Source organism: Parasteatoda tepidariorum, chromosome 9 (assembly GCF_043381705.1).
Source record: "Parasteatoda tepidariorum isolate YZ-2023 chromosome 9, CAS_Ptep_4.0, whole genome shotgun sequence".
Taxonomy (NCBI): Eukaryota; Metazoa; Arthropoda; class Arachnida; order Araneae; family Theridiidae; genus Parasteatoda; species Parasteatoda tepidariorum.
Genome location: NC_092212.1, coordinates 88,781,310 through 88,804,413, shown reverse-complemented (window position 1 = coordinate 88,804,413; position 23,104 = coordinate 88,781,310). Strand labels below are relative to the sequence as shown.

Sequence of the window (23,104 nt, the reverse complement as noted above, 5' to 3'; positions counted from 1 at the left end):
TTCCCCCCTAATCAATATCATATTTTTGTATTGAGTTTATTTTTTGATGAAAATACCAAGTTTCAGATTATTTTTCTTTCAGGGAGAAGCTGTTTTGTAAATTCATCTATTTATCTACGTATGTATGCATGTATGTAGTATGTATATATATATATATATAGTATATATATATATTGCAGTTTTTAAACTTGACAACTCTATGACCTAGAGAGCTAAAATTTGTGTTGTTTTTAATAGCATTAATGAAATATATAACTTGACTATATAATAAGAAAAAACAATTAAAAAAAATATATATGTAATCTAAAAAGCTTTAATTAATCTTTCTATTATATTCTTTTCTGCAAATCCTTTTCTTAATTTATTATTCAAATCGAAACGCTCTTTCTCACACTTTTAAATTCACATCCTGTACATAAATCTATTTTTAGTTCAAGTATGCATCAATTATCTTTCTGGCGATTATCCCTCTAACTAATCGTCTTATGAAACTTTTAAGTGATAATTTTGGGTAAAACTAGTAAACTGTTAAGTGTAGAATTTGTTCAAAAAGATGGTGAGTTGTTTATACTAAAGTTATATCTAAAAGGTTTGTAAAATGTTTCTGATTACTTAGGGGAACTTATTATCAAAAGCTGAATGCCCATCGTCTAAAAGTGAAGTAGATAAAATGACAAAATTACCATTTCAGAACATTTTAGGTTGTCTTATATAGCTAATCGTATAAGACCGGATATTAGTTATGCGATAAATATATTACTATTACAATTTCAAGAAATCCTAGGTTTTTAACACTGGAATACTTTATTAGGACTACTAGGTTATGTTCAGAATACTCAAGATTATTTTTTAAAATTGTCAAACATTGAAGAATTAAAAAACTGATTGCTATTGTGACTAAGATTTTACTGCTAAAATGGATGACAGAATATCTGTAGTTAGTATAATATTGCTTTTAGATATAACTTTGATATTCTGGATAACTTTCAAACAAAAGTGTACAAGGTCAACTATGGTGGAATCTGAGTTATGCAGATTTTAACTGGTGTTGCTAAAGAGTTAATGTGGATTAAGTGTATAATAGATGAGTGTGGAGAATTAAATTTAAAAGATGTAAATTTAAGTGGTTGTGTTTTATTTATGACAAATCTGCTATTAATTTTTCTTATTCACCTATTGAAAATATTCAAACTAAACACATTGATATGCGATATCATTTCATAAAAAATTTTATTTATCATAATTTTTTTTAGAGAAAAACATGTTAGGGGTAATTTTAACTTAGCAGACATTTTTACAAAGCCTTTAACTAAGTTTGAATTTGAGAAATTTCGTTCAAAGTATTTGTGAAGGTCTAATCTTTTGGATGGTTTTAGGAACGAAAGAACTAAAGTGTTGGCACTTAAAACTTAAGACTTGCACCCCTGACAGTGAGTCACAAATTCAAAATACTCACTTGAAAGTCTTTAAACTCCTGTGTATCTTCCAATAGTTCAATATAGTGTGACATAAGCTTGAAAAGGTTGGGAGAGGCAATTTTCAAGAACTCGTGATAACTGAAGGCAACAGCTAAGGAGGCAAAAAATATATTATTCACAAGCGCAGAGCGAAGGTCAGTCAATTTCCCAGGGGAGTGATCATGGGGATCTTCATACAACTGGCGCGTTATCAAATAATCCAGAACAGCATCTCCCAAAAACTCAAGTCTCTGATAACAATCCGTTATGTCGTTGTAATGATACGACTGATGCGTGAAGGCTTGCAGAAGGTAGGCCTTATTTTTGAAAGTATAGCCGATTTTTTTCTCAAATCTGTCAAAACCACTGGTGAAACCAGCGATGCGTTGCTCCGGTCGGACGGCGTCCGGTAGAATGGGATTGGACGGAGTAGGCGGCCAATTATCGAAATCGTCCGTTTCGCTGAGGAGTGGCTTCAAGCCTAGCCACGACATGAATTTAAGAGCTCCTTTCGGACCACTCGTGAGTAGATATGCACCTATCAAGGCCTCCACACTGTCCGCAACAGATTTGTCTGAAACCACCTGCTTTGTGAAGTACTTATGCTGATTTACTTCGGGACTCAGAACTTCATCTGTAATTTTCTCCCTCTCCTTTTTTACAAGGATAGACTTCTTGTCTATTTGCTCCTCTATGGTGTAGCAAGGGGGTAGCCAGGTACTACTACAGCTAAAGGTAGTTGTGGTCATGTATTCACCCAGACCCTTCTTTTTTGCTTTCTGATACAAGTTCAAATTCTGTATCAACCTGCTTCTGAATAACGTCAGTTTCCCCTCGTCAAAGTTTTGATATTTCATGTATGCTTTTATAGACATGACATACTTCAAAAACGAATCCCCTATCATTTCTAGGCGTTCGAGATCGAATTCGTCTCCGGCACTCTTGGTGGTCAACGCTTGGAGCAACATGCTGGGGCTAGGGCAATATTTTAAACTTAAATCCTCCTTTATTTCAAAACTTACAATATAATTCCCTTTTTTAACGACGTCTCTACGGTCAATAACGTCCGCAGGATTTATTCTATCGAGAAGTTTGTTACGAAAGAGATACTCTCTGAGTGTTTTGTCACTCGTTTCCAGATGGAACGGTCTCCATGACTGCGGTTCAGCCGAACCACCGACTTTCATCTGATTGGACACAGCTTGCCTTATTTCTTCAGCCAACAGGAGGCCATTCAGACGAAACAGGGCGGTGGGCAAGCACAGGACTTGGAACAGAAAAGAGGCAGGGAATGGGTGACGGAAACACAGTTCAGGGACTAAGTACTCGTGATAGTCTCTCCTTCTCTGTTTCGACTTGCTCAACTCGGACGAATCTTCAAACACCTCTTTGGGTGACAAATAAATAGGCTTCCAAAGATGCGTGGATGCATATTGAACCGTCTCGACTAAGGGCTGGTTCTCATCCACTATATCAACGTCGTACTCAGTTTTATAGAAATATTTGAAGGTTTCTCCTGTTTTGGGATCAAAAATACTGTTTGGTGTCAGCTCTTTCATTATCCTCATCACGTAATGAAGCGTAGGGCGTTCTCCCGTCTTCAATTTATAGGAACGGAGCAAAACGGCATCACGAAATAAATTTTCATCGAAAACATTGTGAGAGTTTTTAGACCCTTTGAGCTGCTCGTGATATATATTGTCTTTGACAGAGTAGATAAAATCCCAATCAACTTCCATCTTCCGATTTCCTAGAAAGGATTAAAAATTTCTTTGATTAGAAAATCAATTAATTCAAGGGTGAAAAGAAAGTGAAACATTTATTACAAATGCAACTTTTAAAATAAAATAATAAACATTTTTAGTACAGCAATTAACAGCTTGTTTACATAACAGTTTGGGTAGGTTACACCCTCCCCCAGTATATCCACAAAAAAGCCATCAACTTTAAATTTATTTTATTCTATTTTATATCAGTCGTAGAACAGCCGACCAAGATTTTGGGTTTACGACTTATAATGTTCAACTCCGTAGATTTATACCAATCCAGAAGACAAGGAAACCCCTGGATCAGAACCCCCAGAGGTTTTGACTTGTTACGGGAACACGGAGGACTTTGCGAGTTGACAGATTTCAATGGGAGTTTGATAACTTAATACAAAAAAACAATGTTATTTGCCTAGTAGAAAAAACAATTGCTGTTTTTTTCTAACAAAAAGAATGAACTGAAAACTGAATGAACTATAACTAGAATACAAAAATTGCTAAAATGCGGCTTATTCAATATTAAATTTAAAATATAGTTAAGCGGCATTGAATCATTCTTTAACTATCCAAAAAAACTGAGAAATTCATACATTCCCGATAATTGCACTTACATTTATCCTCATTCATTAGAAGTTTAATTTCTTTATAGTTTTTCCAAGTCAATGAAGGGTAAATTTTTAAGTGGCTTGGAAATCACATTGCATTATAAAAAGAATACAGCAAAATGATAGTTGTTTTTAGTACTGAAAATTACTACAACTGTAATAGGCAAAAGCAGGAAGAGATAGCTTTAAGAATGAAACATTTCAGTCAATCGGAAATTGCGATTTACTGAGATGTACACAATATTTCCCAATGCATCGTTGTCTACACGCGCAATGTGGAGCATTGTTCCCAATAGTACATCGATGTTTGCAAGCTTGCTGAAATAGTGGTTGAATGAATGGGGAAAACATTGAACAGAACAATGAGAAAAGCACGCTTTTGCATAACTGGTCATTTTAAACTCAATTAGAAAATCCTGAAAATTTCTCGAGTAAAATCATTCATGACACATTTCAAAAAAAATTATGTCTTTATAAATTTAAATCATTAATATTTTCAAAACAAGAAATTCTAAATAAATTATATGCAACATAATTTATATGAATAATTATGTATAAGTTTATTTTTATCTCTAATTACATTTATTACTCTACCAGAAAAAATATTTACAAATGAAAGAAATGCAAAGTATAAACTTTAGTTCTAATATTTTTAAATAAAATTTTTTATACATAAATTTGATCGAAGAATTTTTTGAAACTTTCGGACCTCGGATTTACGGAAATGTCCAGGGCACAATCATCGATGATAATGCGTGGCGTAAACGGACATGGTGAAGAAGAAAAATCTCATTTACGAAAAGGGAAAATTAAGAACTTTCTAAAAACACCAAATGGAAAAAACACCTTTAAGGGCTTTTAAAAAATGAAAAAAAAAAGAGCACATTTAAGCACTATTTAAAAACGCTACACGCCCCATATCTTTGCTACGTATAAAATTCATCTAAAAAAAGGGGGGTAAATACTTTGGTTAATATTGGTGGGCAGGATGTAGTAGGAATGCTGTCCAGGATCAAATGTTTTCCCTCCTGTTTCCAGGCGGAGGGCATCAGAGAATAAAAATCTATGAAACTCCTCAATCCTTTGGATCTCTTCTGCAGACAGAAAGAGTGGACGATTCAAGAGACTCACTCCAATCATGATTTTGCCACATTTTGTGAAAACAGGAAACTCATTCACCTGAAATGATTTATAGTTAGAATGCAGTTTTTTGTATTAACTATTAATAGCCAAAAGATAATTTAAGCTTACAGGAGGGAGTTTTGAGGAGCAGAGCAATCCTAGGCTTCTAGAGGTCTGCTGAGGGTCTATGATAGGTCTCCCACGAGGATTCAAAACATTCGGGAGGGGATTAATGAGAGTCATGTTGATCACATGCAGATAGCAAGGTATGTCAGCAATGGGCCTTGCATTTTGCAGAAAAATAGGTACCTATTTTTTTCGAAAAAAGGAAAAAAAATGCAAGTATACTGAAATGAATAAAAAAATGAGGAAAAAGAATATCCAAAACAAACTTTTAATAATCATTCAAAGTGACATTGGAGAAATAAAATAACGGTGATTTTACTAGCGACATTTTTTAGGCTACAAGTAAAGTTTTGATACATCCTGCATAATCACGTAAGTCGAAAAGAGAAATTCAAAATAATATAAGCACTTATATTTTGTGAAGTAAAAAAAATGCATACAAATCTTAATCTAAAGAAAAATTCTTTATACCATTATTTACAATTACTTAAAACTATTTTATTTTATAACCGTTGTTGAACAGTCAACCCAATTTAGGGTTCACAACTACTGATTTCCAACTACATAGCCTTGTCATTTTAAACCTAATCCAGAAATCAAGGGAACTTATGAATCAAGTATTGGGAGAAATTTGCTTTCATGGAGGACATTTTGATGGAACTAACCCGCATTTGAGTTACATGGAGAGGTAAACCATTAAAACCTCCCACGGTTACCCTGACAGCAAGGGGACCATTGAGAATGTTTCATGTCAGCACTGTGGTCGGCGCGAGCTGGAAGCGAAATTTTTATCGATCAGTCATTGGTGGGATTCGAACTCGGTTCACCTCATTGAAAGCTCTATCCCCTGAACCATCACGGCTCGACTTAAACTATAAACAACCAACATACTGCATGTTGCAGAACCCATGACCTTTTGGACATGGGCCCAGTGCCCTACCAATCAGGCTATACTGGCACCTATAGGATTGTTTTATATTTTATTTTATAACCGTCGTTGAACAGCCAACCCAATTTTCGGGTTTACGACTATTGATGTTCAACTCCGTAACCTTGTAATTTTGAGCCAATCCAGAAACTCCTGGATCAGTACCCCCAGAGGTAGAATTTGTTATGGGAACACGGAGGAGTTTGTGACTCAACAGATTTAACGTGCATTGTTATTGCAGAATAAATATTTGCCTACTATAACTGATAGTTATATAAAACAGGGGAATCTCCCTTATTAGTTTGGCAAAGTGTTATGACCCAGATAATGTGAAGTTTACTAGAATAATTTGGTTTACATGTTTATCGTAAAGTTGTCTCCGTCTGTTTGTTCCTGGTATGGTTCCATCCTCAGTTTCTTCCTTCTCAATATCTCCTAACTCCTCATCTAAAGCTTTCTCAACTAGGCAGCTGATGGGAACTAAATGATCATTCAATTCTCCTAATTAAATATACATAAAATCTTAAATATTTGATGTAATGCCTTAGCAAAATAATAATAAAAAAAAAAAAAAAACATTTTTAAAACTTTAACTAATTCTTTTAAAACTAATTAAATATTTTTTTAAATAAATAAAATATTTTAGTTAAGATTTCTCATAATTTTACTGCAACAAAGTAAAAAAAAAAAAAACATTCAAAGAACCCTTTAACCATTGAAATGAAATGGAAAAAATCATAAGTAATGAATGAGAAAAAATCATAAGTAAACAATTAAAGTAACATTACAAATTTGACAAAAAAATAAATAAATATGTTATTCTTTTTCTTACATTTATATCTGGAATTGTATTTCTACTAGCACAAATGCAATAAAACTAATCACTCCTCTATAAAATTAAATGTTTCATTTCAGTGACTCCATTTTGCGCAATTTCATAAAAATGAAAGAAAGAAAAATTTCATATATAAATGGTGGCCGTCATGTGAGCAGAACAAACAGACACAGGATTTTAAAAAGAGCAAATTAATTTTATTTAATCATCATGTGATGATGGAAATGAGAGAGAGTGACACAAAATCGTTGTGCTCCTTAATAAAAGTTGGGGAATAAGGGAAATCTTAATAGTAATTGGTTTATTAAATAGGTTACGCAATTCCCACAAAGAGCAAAAGGGAAAATGTCCTACTTTTAATGAATGCATACTTGAACGAAAAATAGATTAATGGACAGGATGTGAAATTAAAATTGTGGGAAAGCGTTTCGTTTTGAATATTAAATTAAGAAAAGGAATAACATAAAAAGATTAATTGAGGCTTTTTATGTTACACATATATATATTGAAAACAAATTACATGTTCTTCTTTTTTGCACTTTGCAAGTCGTCATCACACTGAAAAAGGATTTTAAAAATTGTGAAATTAATGGCAATAATTATTGAAAATAGATTGATAATAAAACCATGTGTATACCTATGAAGAAATTAAATTAATATGGCACGTTAAAAAGGGACTAATTAAAAATATGTTTTGATATTTAACCATTGTAATACATTATATCATATTAAAAATATCAAGAATTCGAAAGTATACAGAACGAGTGAAAAAAAGATAGAAATATTGCATCAAAACGTCAATACTCAGGTATGGGATTTGAATTTTTTACAAGATTTCAAAAAAAGCATGTGAAAATTAGCAGTTATAACTGCAAAATTTTTTAAATCAAATTGCTGCATATAATTTTGTGAACAACAACAATTATTTATGTTCGCCAATGCCAATTAAGCTTTATAGTAAACTTCGAACTAGTTATTAAAATAATCGTAGTGTCGGAAATCCTATAAGTTTTTTAATAATCAAGCTGAAATAACTATTCTACGCATGATTTACTATACAGTAACAGTAAAGATACTTTTAGTTTTTGACAACTTAAAAAATTTCTCAAGAAATACTTGGTTTATTTTTATAACTTTAGAGGTGTTAAAATCATACGATTTCTCATACTTATTAATAAATTACTATAAACTTGAAACTATTGCTATAACATGGCAGTGTATAGTAATATGGCAAAATGCATAAGCTTGTAACTTGCATTCATTACTTGGGTTGTTATTTGCAATAATTACATGAAATTTTGTTAGCTAAATTATTTATTGAGATACAAACATTTTTATAAAAAAAACTTACCGTAATTTCGCGGAGAAACGCCGCGCCCTCAAAAAATGCAAATAAAAAAATCGACGAACACGCTGTGCCGGATTATACTATACCAAAGCAGGTATTTATTACAGACTTAAAACATGTTCTATATATTCACATATATATAACTTAAATAGTTAAATAAGAAACCAATAAAAGGATGTTAAATACACAAAAAAAATAAAACAATCCTACAAGAATGGATTTTTGGTATTGTTTTCCTTTTGAAGATCAGCAACGGGGGAAGCTTCTCCCCCGTTGCGGAACACCCAAGCACACAGGTGAAGGACATTTTTTCATGGCCAGTGGTTACTATGGCCACGGATTTATTTCCTGTTTCTTCCACAGCCCTGTTTGGAGGGCAGTCAAAGGAAAGCGGAACCTCATCCATATTTACCATTTGTCCGTGATTAAGTCCACGTTCCTCCATCTTTTTTGATAGAAAAGTTAAAAAAGAAGCCTTTTTTTTCAATTTTATCAGTAGGCAATCGTTGACCTACAGTGGTTTTTTGCCTCACTGACAAGTTCTTTCTCTTCATGAATCGGAAGCACCAATTCGGGCCTCCTTTAAAATCTGGAATTCCCATCTGGGAAGCAATTAATTTCGCTTGCATGCGAATTCGAACAGTAGAGAGGGACAACCCTTCGGCCCTCTGCTCCTTTACCCATGCCGCTAGGTTATCCCCCAGCACTGGCCACCCAACAGTGCCATTGCACCGAGCACGCTTAGTTTTGGGTAGAGTAGCCAAGACACCCTTTTCAGACTTCCACCTCCGGATGCACCGTTCATCTACATCAAATTCTCGGGCAGCAGTCCGATTTCTAATTTCTTCAGCTCTTTTAATTGCTGAAAGCTTAAATGCAGTCGTATAACTTTTGCTCTTAATGGGAGGCATTCGAAATATATAACTTAAAAACAAGTTTTACTGAAATACACATAAGGGCGACCTTTGTGCTGAAATACACATAAGGGCGACCTTTGTGCTGAAATACAAAGTAAGGTAAAACAACGTTTAAGAGCACAAAAAATATATAAATTGCAGACAGCTGTTTCGGATGCTCAAAGGGCAACCTTCATCAGTGCAAAAAAAAAGGGGAGTGGATACTTACTGATGAAACCATGACATGTGGAAGAGACGTATTTCCTGGAAAAAACGGGGAGGGTTAGTGTTTGTTTCACAGTGAATGTCATCAATGGCACCACTCTGATTTTCTTTATACATTCCTTTCTGATTTATGCTTCTCCACTCCACGCCCGCCCCCTGCACTCAACTGCTGTTCCTATGGCAGAAGGGAAAGAGAAACTTTTGTTCTCTTGCAGATAGCGGTTTCCAGAAAGAGATTCTAAGAAACATGGGAGGAAATTCCAGGTGCATTGACCATTTTTTGGAGTAAAATTAAAGATGAAAAAATAAATAAAAAGCATAAGTAACAGGTGGAAAAAATGATGATGAAATTTCCAGTGGGGCTTTTAAAAGGCAAAATTTTCTAAAATAATGCTATGAAGAAAAAAAAGTAATGCTATATAGGCCACCCCGTTAGATACGCCTTTTATTAAATTTTCAAGTTTTAAATCAATAACACCGGGGTCTGTCTCCGTGAAATTACGGTAATTTTTGTCTTACCTTTTTTTAAAAATAAGTTTAAAATAATTTAACAACATTAAACAAAATATTTGGAGTAATTTTAAACTGATAACAAAATTATTATTTCAAAATACGAAAAAAAATTACTTTAAAATTGCAGAAGATTTCAATATTTTATAAGCAAATGTTTATAACTGTTACTTTGCATGGAGATTATAAACAGGAAGGGATACAAATATATGACATGACTTAAAGAGAGCTCTCAAAATTCTTAATTATTTAGTAGAAAGAAAGTATAATTTCTAACCAATATCATGAAGCGCTTGACAGACTTTTAGGGCAGCAGACATTTTAGCCAATTTCATTTTCCTCATAGGTTCACTCTAAAAAAGAAATATAATTAGAATACAGTATGAAAGCAACCCAAGAAAGAACACTGTTAAAAGAACTAAAAGTGTTAAAATTAGAAAATACTGAGAAAGAGATACATAAATGTGAAGGTTTTAATAGATAGTGGCATCTGTGATCTGTCAATTTTTTTCATATAACATAATCACACAATGTCTAAAGAATATTTTAATAATATATATAAAACAGTGTCTCTTTTACCTTACTGCCTACAGTGAATGATAATGCAGTTGACGCTTCACTTAATTTACTCACACTTAAAACAGATATTCAATTCATTTTTCCCATGGCAGAATCGCAGCAACACGGCGACATTGTCGCAGAACACAATAGAGCTCTTGCAGAACGATTTTTCTTTTGAGAAATTTACACATACTTGAATCATGATTCAAATAATCAGTTTTTGACATGCTCAATTTACACAAATAGTATCGTAAATCAATGTAATGATTCGATCCTATTTTTGGCAAGTTATTGATTGATTTTCACACGGATTTTAAATATTCCGATATATTTCATACAATATAGAAATTTTGAATTGTGCATTTGAGTATTTCCTTTTAAAGGCAATAATTCTATTGAATTTTGGGCAGTTATTGCTATTGATTTCTCCATAGTTTCAGAATGCAGCATTTTTCATAAAATATTATTTATTATTACAACTTAATCTCCAAACAAAACATGCATTTTAGAAGACGATTTCATCGTTTATCTTTTTTCAGCAATTACTACAACGGATTTCATCATTTTTTATTGTAATGATTACTTAGGAAATAATTTGTGCCCTCCTCCTCCCCCCAACAAAATATGAGAATATCACTCATAATATTAGAATAAAAATTATTAAAAGTTCAATTAAAAAAAAATTACATTTTTTTTTCTTGTAAACACAGAGCTTTTGACATTAGTAACATATATGTTTGCTATTATTAAAAGTGTCTCACAGAAAGATATAAGTGCTGGAGAGTTTTGTGACAGATGACTCAAAAAGCTTCTACCACAGGGTTCATTTTAATAAAGCAATGCTTTAAGAACTAGGTAACTAACCGAAAAATTAGTAATATATCAACTTTATTATAAACACACATTTTCTACATTACAGAAAGACAAAAAGTACACTTTAAAATGAAAAATGCATTAAAAATAAGATGCTTACATTTTGGAAAAATAACATATATATAAAAGCAAAGACTACATGTTTTAACTTGAAAATAACCGCAGAAAAGGGCTGAAGAAAGAGAATGGATATCAATGAGAAAAGTATGAATTTATTGCATTCTTTTAAAAGAGAAATAGATTACAAATGATCATAAATTATGATCACTTAGGCTATATAAAGTTTATACTATATTTAAAATTTATTTCAAGAAATTTTCTGTTTAATAACTTGATTTATTTATAACTGGGATAATATAAATTGACCATTTAGATTTAATGCGATTGCGAGGGATATAGCCTTAAATATAAGCATAGTTAAATATAAAGCATGTTAAGATTGATTAAATTAGGCACTAATGAAACTATTTCACATACATAAATATCATGATAACTTTTACTAAACAAAATGCTTGCAGCTGAAAATATCTATGATCCCCGTAGTTGAGTCACAGCGACATTGCCGCAGAGTTCTGGCAGAAAGATTTTTCTTTTGAAAAGCAAAAAAAAAAAATAATACTTTTCTATTTAACAGAAATTAACAAGTAGAAATTTACTTTAATAGAGTCATGCATTTAGATAATCACTTTTTGATGCGCTCATTTTACACTGATAGTATCCTAAATCAATGTAATGTTTCAATTGTATTTTCGGCAGTCATTGATTTTCACGTGGATAAACGATGTTTCAAACAATATAAAAAATTCGAATCATGCATTTGAATACTTACTTTTTAAGGCAATAATTCTATCGAATTTCAGGCAGTCATTGGTATTGGTTTCTCCATAGTTTTTAAATCTGATATTTTAAACACAATATTATTTAGTCTAATCTCAAACAAAACATGCACTTGAGGAATCCAATTCATGTGATTTCGTCGTCAATCGTTTTTCGGCAATCACTACTACGCATTTCATGATTTATAATTACTTTTTTTATTGAGATAATTACTATACAAAATGTGAAGAAGGAAATAATTTGAGCCCCCCCCCCTCTTCCCAGCAAAATGCAAGAATATCCCCATAATATTATAATAAAGAATAATTACATGCTCAATTAAAAAAAATTATACAGTTTTTTTTTGTAAACACAGGGCTTTTGTTATTATAAAATTAGTAACATAGATGTTTGTTATTATTAAAAGTATATTGCAGAAAGATATTTATTGCTAGAGAGTTTTGTTGCAGATAGCTCTAAAAAATTCTGCCACTGTGTATATATTGTCCCATAATAATTTTATACTTCACAGAAATATTTGCAGGAGTCTGTCTAGGATTTTTTAAGAGGTACCTATTTTGTGAAAGACATAATTTGTGAGAATTAAAGATGATATTAAAAAATCAACACAATATGGTAAAGTAAGAAAATATTTTCAAAATAGGACTGGTAAATTCCTATATATGTTTCCACATATATTCAAAAATTATTATGATATTGTAAGATTTTGGCCTTAATCCAAAATTAAAAATCCGTAAAAATCATTGTCCATAGTTAAATTTCAACTTGAAGTTAATAAAAACATGCATTCAACAGTACTAGCACTAAAAGCTACTTTCACTAGGAGAACATTTTCGACTAGGTCATACAGAAAAAAGTTTCAAAGAGAAAAAAATGTTTCATAAAAAATTAAGGTCTGTTACAATAAATTTACAGTCGTGTTTAAGATAATGTTCAAATGTTTAGAATAATGTTTGAATTTCAACTTTCTGTACAGTTTATAGATGGAGAGCCTCTTCATTTCATTTCAAAAAACTCATCGAAAAAAAAAACTCGCTTTGATATAGCGTAAGCGACCTGTCAGGCTAACCACATTTCCCTATCTGACCAAACGCGTGCTACCTTTTCGTAAAAGACGGCTGGCAGAAAAGCTCCTCTTTTCCACAGATTGCACCAGAGCTTGCTTTTTTAAAAGTATTTTGTGAAAACCGTTTTTCTTAAAGTCGAACTTGTGAAGGCACCGCTAAACGGTAGTAAATTTAACCTGGACAGACTCCTGATTTAGTAAAACAATAAAAAAAGCCAGTGAAGACAAAACTTACAATGATGGTTTTTCTTAGGGGAGAATTGATGGGCATTTTGAGCTCACACACATATTCCGATTCCAGCAATAAAGGATCCACTTTCTGGATGGTCCAACGAGGTACTAACTTAGTTGCCATATCAGAGGGAAGATTTGAACAGTACCTGCAAAGACTATTATTATTATTAACATGCAAAAGCACATTTTCCATTATCAAATAAAATGTGTTTTTTTGTAGTAATTAGTTTAAAAAAATTAATTATTTAAAAAATATCATTTATTCTGAAAAAAATAAATTAGAATTCAACAGTAGCAAAAACTGCACATAAATAAAAATACGGCATAAACAAAACAATTTGTTTCAGATGGAAGTGAAAAAATTTATTTTTAATTTTGATGGCGTCACATTATCGGATTGGATACAGGTCTTTTCAAAAGAAGGCTAATTTCATGAACAACGCATACCTTAACTTAATTTTGACTGTTAAATACAAGAAAATACGATTTCATTTGAAGGCATACCTGGGGCCCTATTACCAACTCATCGGAATTTATTCCGCTCGGAAACTAGCTTTCATCGGATTGCCAATTTCGTAAAACCCACTTTGCCGTAACATGAGCATATCGGAATCCAGAATCAAAATCCCCATTCCGCACGATTCCAGTGAAATTGAAGTTTGTAGGCGGGACTAACTTTGACCAATTAGAAAATAACTATAATTCTAATTTATTAATCTGGCAACGATATATTTGTTTTCTCTTCTTCTATGCGAGCTAAAATAGCATTAACTTAGAAGTGAAAGCTTAAAAATTCATATGTTCTACTTTAAAAAATGGCTTCCCATACAAAAATCCATATTCGCCAGCAATATCCACCACCACTGAATGCAATTATAATAAAATTCCAGAAGGAAAATCAAGATTGTCTATAATTATTTTCATTGCAAGCAATTTTGGGATTAATTAAAGTTAATTGGTTTGCTTGGTTAATTAAAACCGAAGGATAAAACCGATATTTGCTTATTCAACCATAATTACTAGTTTGAAGTGTCTAGTTCTATTATAATGCAACAGTAAATTTGTTAAATTTTCCTATGAGAATTTAAAAAAAAAATCTTTTTCATCAAAATAATTATTCCTAGCATTTATTATGAAGAAATCTGCCAAATCATTTCGTAACGTCTGTAAAAGACTATCTACCCTGCTAATGAATTGCCATCAATCAAATGCTCTTCATTTTGTTTTGCTTTAACAAGGAAGAAAGATAAAATAACTCAAAATTTATGTAAATATTTAAACATTGCTGCCATTATGTTTTTTTTTAAATTTTTTATTTTATTATTATTTTTTTAAAGAAAACAATCATATTTTGTGTTACACGTAAAGGGAAACCACGAAAATATCTTTCAGATTGCTTGACGCTTAAAGAGTTCCAGCTTAATGTTCAGGAATCGCTATGAATTTTTTTTATATAATGAATCACTTTTTAGCATCTTTGACAGACAGCTAATTATATTTGTGAATATAATGAGATGCTCTTTATATTTTTTGTATTATATTTTTAACTAATCTCAAAAATTAAAGTAACTTGCAATTTAAGTATCGGAATTAATCGCATTTAAGTAAGCGAAAAATTATGTTTATAAAAGTTACAAAAATAATTTATTTTAACCATGATTAAGTTTAAATTAAAATTATCAAATTTTGCGTTACACGCAAAGAAAAACCATGAAAATGTTTTTCAGATTGCTTTGCGGTAATAGAATTTCAACTAAATGTTCAACATTATCTCAATGAAATTATTTTTTTATAAGCAATTATTTTTTATTATCAATCAGGCCTAGCCGTTGTGGCTCAGAAGATCGGGAGTCTCCTTGAGGTCAGGCTAACCGTGGGAGGTTTTCCTCTCCATGTAACGGAAATGAGGATTAATTCCATCAAAAGTCCTCCACGGAGGCAGATTTCACTCAACACTTGATACAGGACTCTCCTTGTCTTCTAAATTGGATTTAAAATTACAAGACTACGGAGTTGAACATCAGTAGTCTTAAACACAAAATTAGGTCAGCTGCTCGACAACGGTTATAAAATTATGAAATAGATAAGGTATCATCTTTCTGAGTATAATGAAAAGCTCTTCTTTTTAACTCAATCCGTAAAACAAAATAAGCCGCAATTTAAGTATTGAAATGCAATAATTTTTATGAAAGTTATAAAAATACCCTATTTTAGATGAAGTTTAATTTTCAAATTTTGTGTTACACGCTAAGAAAAACTAGAAAAATGCTTTTCAGATTGGCTTTAATTGGTAGTAATGACAGAAAATAGCGCCATTTTGATCACTAAAATAAACAAACTCCTATCAGAATCTAGATTTCGCTTGCTCTAAACCTGCTGGAATCGGATTCGTAATTATTTCGCATCGGAATTTAGTTCCGATCAGAATCAAGAGCTCGTAATTGGGCCTAATTGACATTCACGGATTTATGACGTCACGAGAGTTTCATTTCGATCGGAATCAGATTCCGTGAAGCTGGTAATAGGGCCCCTGACAACAAATTGCTTGGCTGTTTTAAATAATTAGAAATAAAGGCTAGATATGTATGGCATAAATCATGATTTGCGCTTGAACAATTATATCTCTCTGCTGACGGGTGAATTGAAGGGCTTCTATCTTCTGACGTTATGTATCGAAACTTAAGGTGAGCCGTGATGGCTCAAGGGATAGAGATTCCATCAAAAAGTCCTCCACGAAGGTAAAATCTCCCAATACTTGATCCAGGAGTTCTCTTGTCTTTTGCATTGGGTTCAAAATTACAAGACTATGGAGTTTAATATTAGTAGTCGTAAACCTAAAAATTGGGTCTGGTGTTCAATGATGGTTATAAAATAAAGATAAAAATCAACCTGTTTTTATTTATGTGTAACACAGTAAAAGAAATTATCCAGCTAAATTTCTGTTAAATACTAACAACAGGATACAAAATATACATCACCTGTTAATCAAAGAGACAGCAGAGGTCATAGTGATTCGAGGACCGCTCACTCCATAAGGCATATAAGGTGCAATTATATTGTCTGCCATGACTTCTGAAATATCCTCTTCACTAGGTAGACTACGTTTGTAACATCTGGACAGGAGCAGCTTTAAGAGAAACAATTGAAACAATTAAGAGAAACAATCTGTCTCAATTGAAGAAAAAGTGCTTTATCATAGTCTCTAATAATAATTAAAACAAAGAGCAGTAGAAACATACAATGAAATCCATCTAAATTAAAATTAGATTTTTTTTAAGAAGATACTTACAGAAATTTTATTTCATAATTAGTTGAATATTTAATAGGTGAAAAAAGAAATGCATAGCTACCCCATATTCATTAAAAAAAACCTAAAAAGTTAAAATCATTTTTGAAAGTTTTACAGTACATAAAGTTTATGCCAACATTTCAAAAATATTTTCAACTTCAAATTATTAACAGCTAATAAATCACTATAACAGACAACCCTTTTGATAAATGACATTTTTAAAAATAAGCCGAATATATATATATCTATATGCACAGTAGACCAAAAAAACAAAAAAACACAGACTACCTTGAATAACTTTTGAACTAACGATTCGTAGGAGCAACCTCAAATATGCTAATTAGCGTAGACACCATTTTAAGTTACAATATTGGAGACAAAAACGTACTTTCTCTAAATAAATATACCTTTTTCTTCGAAATCACTATTTGTTACATTTGCAGTATTCATATATATATATATATTGTTTTAAGTATTAAAAATCAAAGCAAACCGTGTGAATTTCTCGCCAAATATTATGGGAACAGATCTTAGAAGAATAAAGCATCATGAAAAAGAGTCTTACCAAGACAAAGTATTGTTTGACAGAATCTTATAATAACAAAGTTCTATGAGACAAATCACACATGGAGTAAATAACATCAAAAACACATGAATAAGGTTATCATGAGACAGCTACTCACGCAAACAAGTTATTATGAAACAAAAACCTGCACTGAAATATTATCTTAAGATAGGATATATTTGAAACGAATTGTGAAAATTGTATGTACAGTGGATTTCTGAATTGATAAAACTTTGTTTTAGAACCAAATCTGAGAAAAAAATAAAAAAAATTTATAATCTAAATTTCACAGAGCATTTCTTTTCCAAAAACATAAAGTAGGGAAAAATAAAAAAGAATGTTTTTTTTTTTTTTTACCTTTTCAATAGTTTTGAAATTGCACACGTCTTGAAGAAATTTAGAGCTTTCCAGTCCATCTTCAACCATCAAAACATAAATGGAGTTTTTCGCTCTCGCACGTCCTTTCGACTGCACGTACGATCGGAACTCAGGAGGCAGATCAAACCGGACGACGACATTACACTGCCTTATGTCCATTCCTTCTTCGAGAACACATGTTGCCACCAAAACATTGCAATCCTCATTTCTAAAGGCACGCACTTTCTTTCTCTGCAGTTTTTCCGACATAGCTGTTTCAGTGAGACCCAAGCTACCGTGGCCCACAATAAAATCGGGTTTTAAAAAGTCGAGATCTGAGTGTGCTGTTTTTATTTCTTTCAACCATTCGCATAAAACGTACGCTGTTATTCGTAGTTTGACAAAAATTATGGACGAAATTTGAACCTTGCTTTTTATCCTCTTCGGTGATTTGAGTAAATGTAGAAAATCATAATCTACTTCGACATTATCCACGGCAGGATTTGAAATTCTTTCACAGTTCCTTGCTGCCACAAATATTTGTAGAAGTCTTTTCAGTTTATCAGGAAGGAACGCCTCACGAATTTCTAATGTGTTCCCATTCAAAATTAAACATTGAGACATCACGTATCCTAAAAATTTATAAACAATTTCTAAACTGTCCTTGTACTTGTCAGAAAAGGGACGTTGTAGTAGCGATTTAATTTCTCGCAAATATATTTCAGCCGCTTTATAAGTACACCAAGGGCCCAACACCTTCAGAGTCTCGCGCAAAGAGTTCAAACACTTTACTGGTTTATCGAAGAAAATGACGTCGAATTCGTCCGACAGCAGCGGGCCCTCGAAAGTCAACTGTGATTCGGAAACGGCCTTATCGTTTTTCAAGTTTGCGGTAACTTTCTCTATCTGGTTCATAAGATTGGCGGCAGTTTCTACGTAGCTGGAAAAATACACAACATACTCGTCGGGATCTGTTCCGTACTTCTGCAGCTCTGCGATGTCGCTGGCAGTCGTGATGCCGCACAACATAGTGGCCTCCAGCTCCTTCAGTCGTTTTTCCAACTGAGTAGGTTTGCACTTTCCATTCAGCAGAGAAGCACTGAGACCAAAAATTCTAGGCAGTTCATCCTGCTTGTCGTGCAAGTACTTCATAGCCTGCCTGTAAGGGTGGTCTTTTTGTGCTCTGTGACACTCGTCAAATATTAGGAGCTGTATTTGCTTGGGAGAAATGAAGGCGTGGTCGAGGATTATCCTGAATATTTCGGCTGTCATCACTAATACTTCGGAGGCGATGAATTCCTTCCGCCAGTCGTCGATACTCCAGCTGTCCACTTGCATTTCACCAAAAAAACCTTTCACCTTCAGATCAGTATGTTTGGATATCACTAATTTCTGCTGATTGACAAGAGGAACTGTAGAAATAAAGTTTTATTTAATTTTATTTTAACCTCTTATATTATAGGAAGGTAATAAATACAATTTTTAAGTTTGAACAGACTGTATATGGGTGCTTAAGGTGAAAATGACAATACCTACACTAGTAATTTTTTTTTATTATCTTGACCTATTAACAAATAATGTTTCAAAAAGATGATTTTGCATTTTTCTAAAAGAGTTTGTTTATTAGTTAGTACAAGAAAGATTTTCACTCAAGATATAATTAAAAATTTTTTTTTACTAATGAAGTTTTGTATTATTATTAAAAATGACAAAGGCTTTGTATTACCAATTATTAAAAATAAAATTTCTTATCACAAGAAGGTGTCACATGACAAAGTAATATTTCAATAAGAAACTCTTTGTATGATGATCTAGCTGAACTTTCTGTCTGATAATACTTCCTATGGTTGGCAAGTTTTGAAAATTGACAGTTTTATTTGGTTTTGGTGTTAGCAGTTATATTCAAAAATTTGGTGTAGAAAATCATAACCTATTAAATGAGATAAGTTATAAGCAAAAATATTTAAAATTTCAATTTATCCACACTGATAATTTCTTTGGTTATTGAAAATGATATAAAACATTATATGAAAATAAAACTACCTGATTTCTTTAAAAAAAAGATTAAAAAAAAAAAACACCTCAGAATTATCTTGTTTATTACATGTAAAATCAATTTTCATTTCATGGTCATTCTAACTCCTGCTTTTTCAGAAGATTGAAATTATAATTAAAAAAAAGTGTGTCACTGAAGAAATTGTCTTACAGATGTAAAAAGTAATTCGCTTAAAAGTGCACTTAATGCAAATTGTAAAGCATTAAAAGAGCAAAATATTTATTTTACTTATGCGATATCACATTATGTTTATTGTTTACCAGTGGATGCAATATGATTGCATCAATATTTATTTAAAATGCATTACATTCTTTCAGAGCAATTCCAGTCATTTTACCATAAAAAGAAGTTATTGATTGGATAAGAAAAAGTTATTGATTGATTACAAGTTTTTTTTTCTTACATTAGGTGAAGTATAAAATTTAATTTTTCTTTATTAGCAAAAAGGCATTGAATATAAAATTTTATAAAAACAGTCTTAAAACAAAAAAAAGACACATTTTAAGCAAAAAATTTGCATGAAATTGTAACAGAATTTTTAACAACAAAAAATGTCTTTACCTGTAGGAACAAGAAAAAATATTCGTTTCCCTCCTTCTTCAAAAGGTATTCTGACTTCATTTGCATTCTCTCTAATTAATAAGACTGCGATGAATGTCTTTCCAGTTCCTGTACCCAAACAAGCAATCGTATTTTTTCTCATTGCTTCCTCCAATATTTCAATCTAAATACATCCAACAATGTTATTTATGTCATAAAACAACTCATTTTTAAGACATGATAGCAGATTTTGTGCACATGTAGAATCAGTAATCATTATTTAAAGCAAAAAAAGAAGAAGAAAAAGAAATTTATGAAAAGGCAATTAGTATTGCAATATCTAAAGTGTAAATTGAAATTTTGAAACAAAGTTCACAATAAAATTCGAAATAAAAATTACTGTTTCAGCAGGGCAAATTTTAACTCCATTGTTGCATTTTAACCAGCCATAGACATGGCATTTTTTACTTTATATAACACAATGCTCTAATAAGGTAATTTTAAGTTTAACAGTTAATAACTCTCAAAATAATTTTTGAATATAAATTTTTATTTTGTCATACTACCTGATTATATCACAATAATATAAAATATAGAAAAAAAGGTGGGATAAAATTCAAGAAAAAAACAACAACACTTTTAACTGAAACAATATTTAAACAAATTAAGTTTACAATACAATATAAAATGCAGGGTTCATTCTAGACTAAAAAAAGGGCAGGGTGCTAAAAATTGAAAAGGGCACTATACTTTTAAAAAAAAGAGCAAGTTTAAAAAAGAACATTGTATTTTATAAAAAGGGCAGATATCTTAGCCTTCTTTGCATAGTTAAAATGAATAATTATATATAAGTTTACTTTTATCACTAATCACAATTATAATTATCAAATACATAACTACAATTTTCTAAGAAAAAAAGGCTACAGTTTGAATTGAAAAATGTAAAAAAAAATTAAAACGAGTTTTTTTTCCTTTATCTTAATATTTCTTAGTTCACTAAAAATATATTTAAAACTTTACACATACCTTTGAAAGACCCGGGGAAACAACTGAAATTTTTCAGATATGTCTTTCTTTCTCGAGTTGATGATTAGAATAAATATTTTCAGATAAAATATGAATATTAATCTTGAAAATAAACTTATTATGTATCTGGCTCTCCCTTATAAAAAAATAAAATAAACTGCGTTTTTAAGCTTAACTGTTGAAAACGAAGTTCTGAAGTATATACATAAAAAACAATATTTACAAAAAAAATTGCAAAATAAAATTCATACTTCCAGTCATTTTAAATAAAAAATACTGGAAGTTTTATACTTGAATTCAGTCGCAGCAATAATATCAAACTTACACGTTAATGGCAAATGTAGTAATATTTCTTTTAACATTAGTGTTCTAGTTTTTTTTTTATTAATAAACCTAGTAATATATTTGTTGAAAATTAAAGTCGTTCAATTATTAGAATTCATTTGAAAATAAAAAAAACTTATACTTTTAAAAAAAGAAAAAATGCCATTTTTATCATATTACGCAATACAAAAATTCATTTTAAAGATAAATTCTAATTAAAAAAAACTTCAAAGCTCGCAAAATGAAAGTAAGAAAAAAATTAATATAGAATTAAGTAATATAAATTCAAATTAAATATTTTAATTGAAGAAAACTTATAAGTTTTCTACAAAAACCTAAAATAAAACTTATAGTTCAAAATAAAATTCAATACTTATTTAGTAATGTACTTCATTATTTCATTTTATTAATTCTTAGATTTTCTATATAGTAAACGTTATCTTTTTTTTAAATCGAAAATGATTACTTAAGCAACAAACAGTGGGCAGTTTAAAAATTCACATTTTCCACCACTTTTGAATTTCTCAGGTTGCTGTAATATTGCATTTAAATTAGGGATTTAATGAGCATTTAGCACTTTAGTCAAAAATTCAGTTGGTTAAATGAGTAATCAAATATTCCTCAGAATATTTTTTTAAAAATTTATTTTTCTAAGTTTTTTTTCTTCTTTTGAATTTGTATAGATATGATAAAAAATAATATTAAATTGTATTTTGACTATATTATAGTATTGTTTATTATAAGAATTATTATATTATAACATAAATTTCTAAAATTTTAAAATCCATGTTTCTGCACATGGCTTGCAAATTTATCTTCTAGAAGACAAAGAGAAAAAAGAAAGTTGGAAAACTAGATTACTTTATTCTGAACCACAAGTTTTTGAATTACTGCTTTTTTTCTTTTGTTTTTTTTTTTTTAAATTTTTTTTTAATCAGACAAATCTATTTCGTAATTTTTGCGATACTTCTAATTCTGAGAACTGAGAAAGAATTTTTTTTTCTTTTTCATTTTTGCTTTTTTTCTATTCTGCTTCAGAGCATTTCTGTTGACTTAATTCTTTTTTCTTGACTTATTCTGCTGCTTTTATTATAACGCAGCATTTTAACAGAACGTCTCATACTATTAATTTATTATCACTCTTTCCCTGTACTGTAATATAAATAACTGGAAACATAGAAAACTGATTTTCAGTGTTAAAGTTTTGTTTTAGGAACTAAGAACGATTTGCTTTTTCTGTTTTTCTTTTTCATTAACTTTTCTTTTTATAGGCATTTTTATTATGACACAGCATTTTTTTCAATGAACGTTATTAATAAACTTTTCTTTAAAAAAAAAAACAAAGAAAGAAATTCCTTTTTGCATGTTGTAATAACATCGTAGTTACAAAATCACGTGGAAAAGTATGGCAATTCAAAAAATAAATAAATAATAATAATTACTTAAATTTATGCTGAACTCAGCAAGAATAAAGTTTGTCGAATGTGCGATTTAAAATTCGCATGTCATAATAAAATTACAGGAATTTTTTATAGTACGTGGGAATGCATAGCAATAA

At 30.9% G+C, this 23,104-nt stretch overlaps 1 protein-coding gene across 9 annotated transcripts in view; it reads right to left on the bottom strand.

Moving 5' to 3' along the window:
* LOC107445069 (endoribonuclease Dicer) overlaps positions 1-23,104 on the bottom strand; it is a 40,332-nt gene that overhangs the window by 9,574 nt on the left and 7,654 nt on the right. For 8 of the 9 annotated variants that reach the window (XM_016059389.3, XM_071185471.1, XM_043050648.2 and 5 more), the window contains exons 3-11: positions 20,218-20,380; positions 17,601-19,012; positions 16,368-16,516; positions 13,391-13,535; positions 10,096-10,171; positions 6,363-6,505; positions 5,080-5,259; positions 4,794-5,007; positions 1,457-3,207 (exon numbers count right to left, since the gene is read on the bottom strand). In XM_016059389.3, the coding sequence (XP_015914875.2) occupies positions 1,457-3,207; positions 4,794-5,007; positions 5,080-5,259; positions 6,363-6,505; positions 10,096-10,171; positions 13,391-13,535; positions 16,368-16,516; positions 17,601-19,012; positions 20,218-20,380 (4,233 nt within the window). The remainder of the gene's footprint in view (positions 1-1,456; positions 3,208-4,793; positions 5,008-5,079; positions 5,260-6,362; positions 6,506-10,095; positions 10,172-13,390; positions 13,536-16,367; positions 16,517-17,600; positions 19,013-20,217; positions 20,381-23,104) is intronic. The other variant, XM_071185472.1, reaches the window with a different exon arrangement.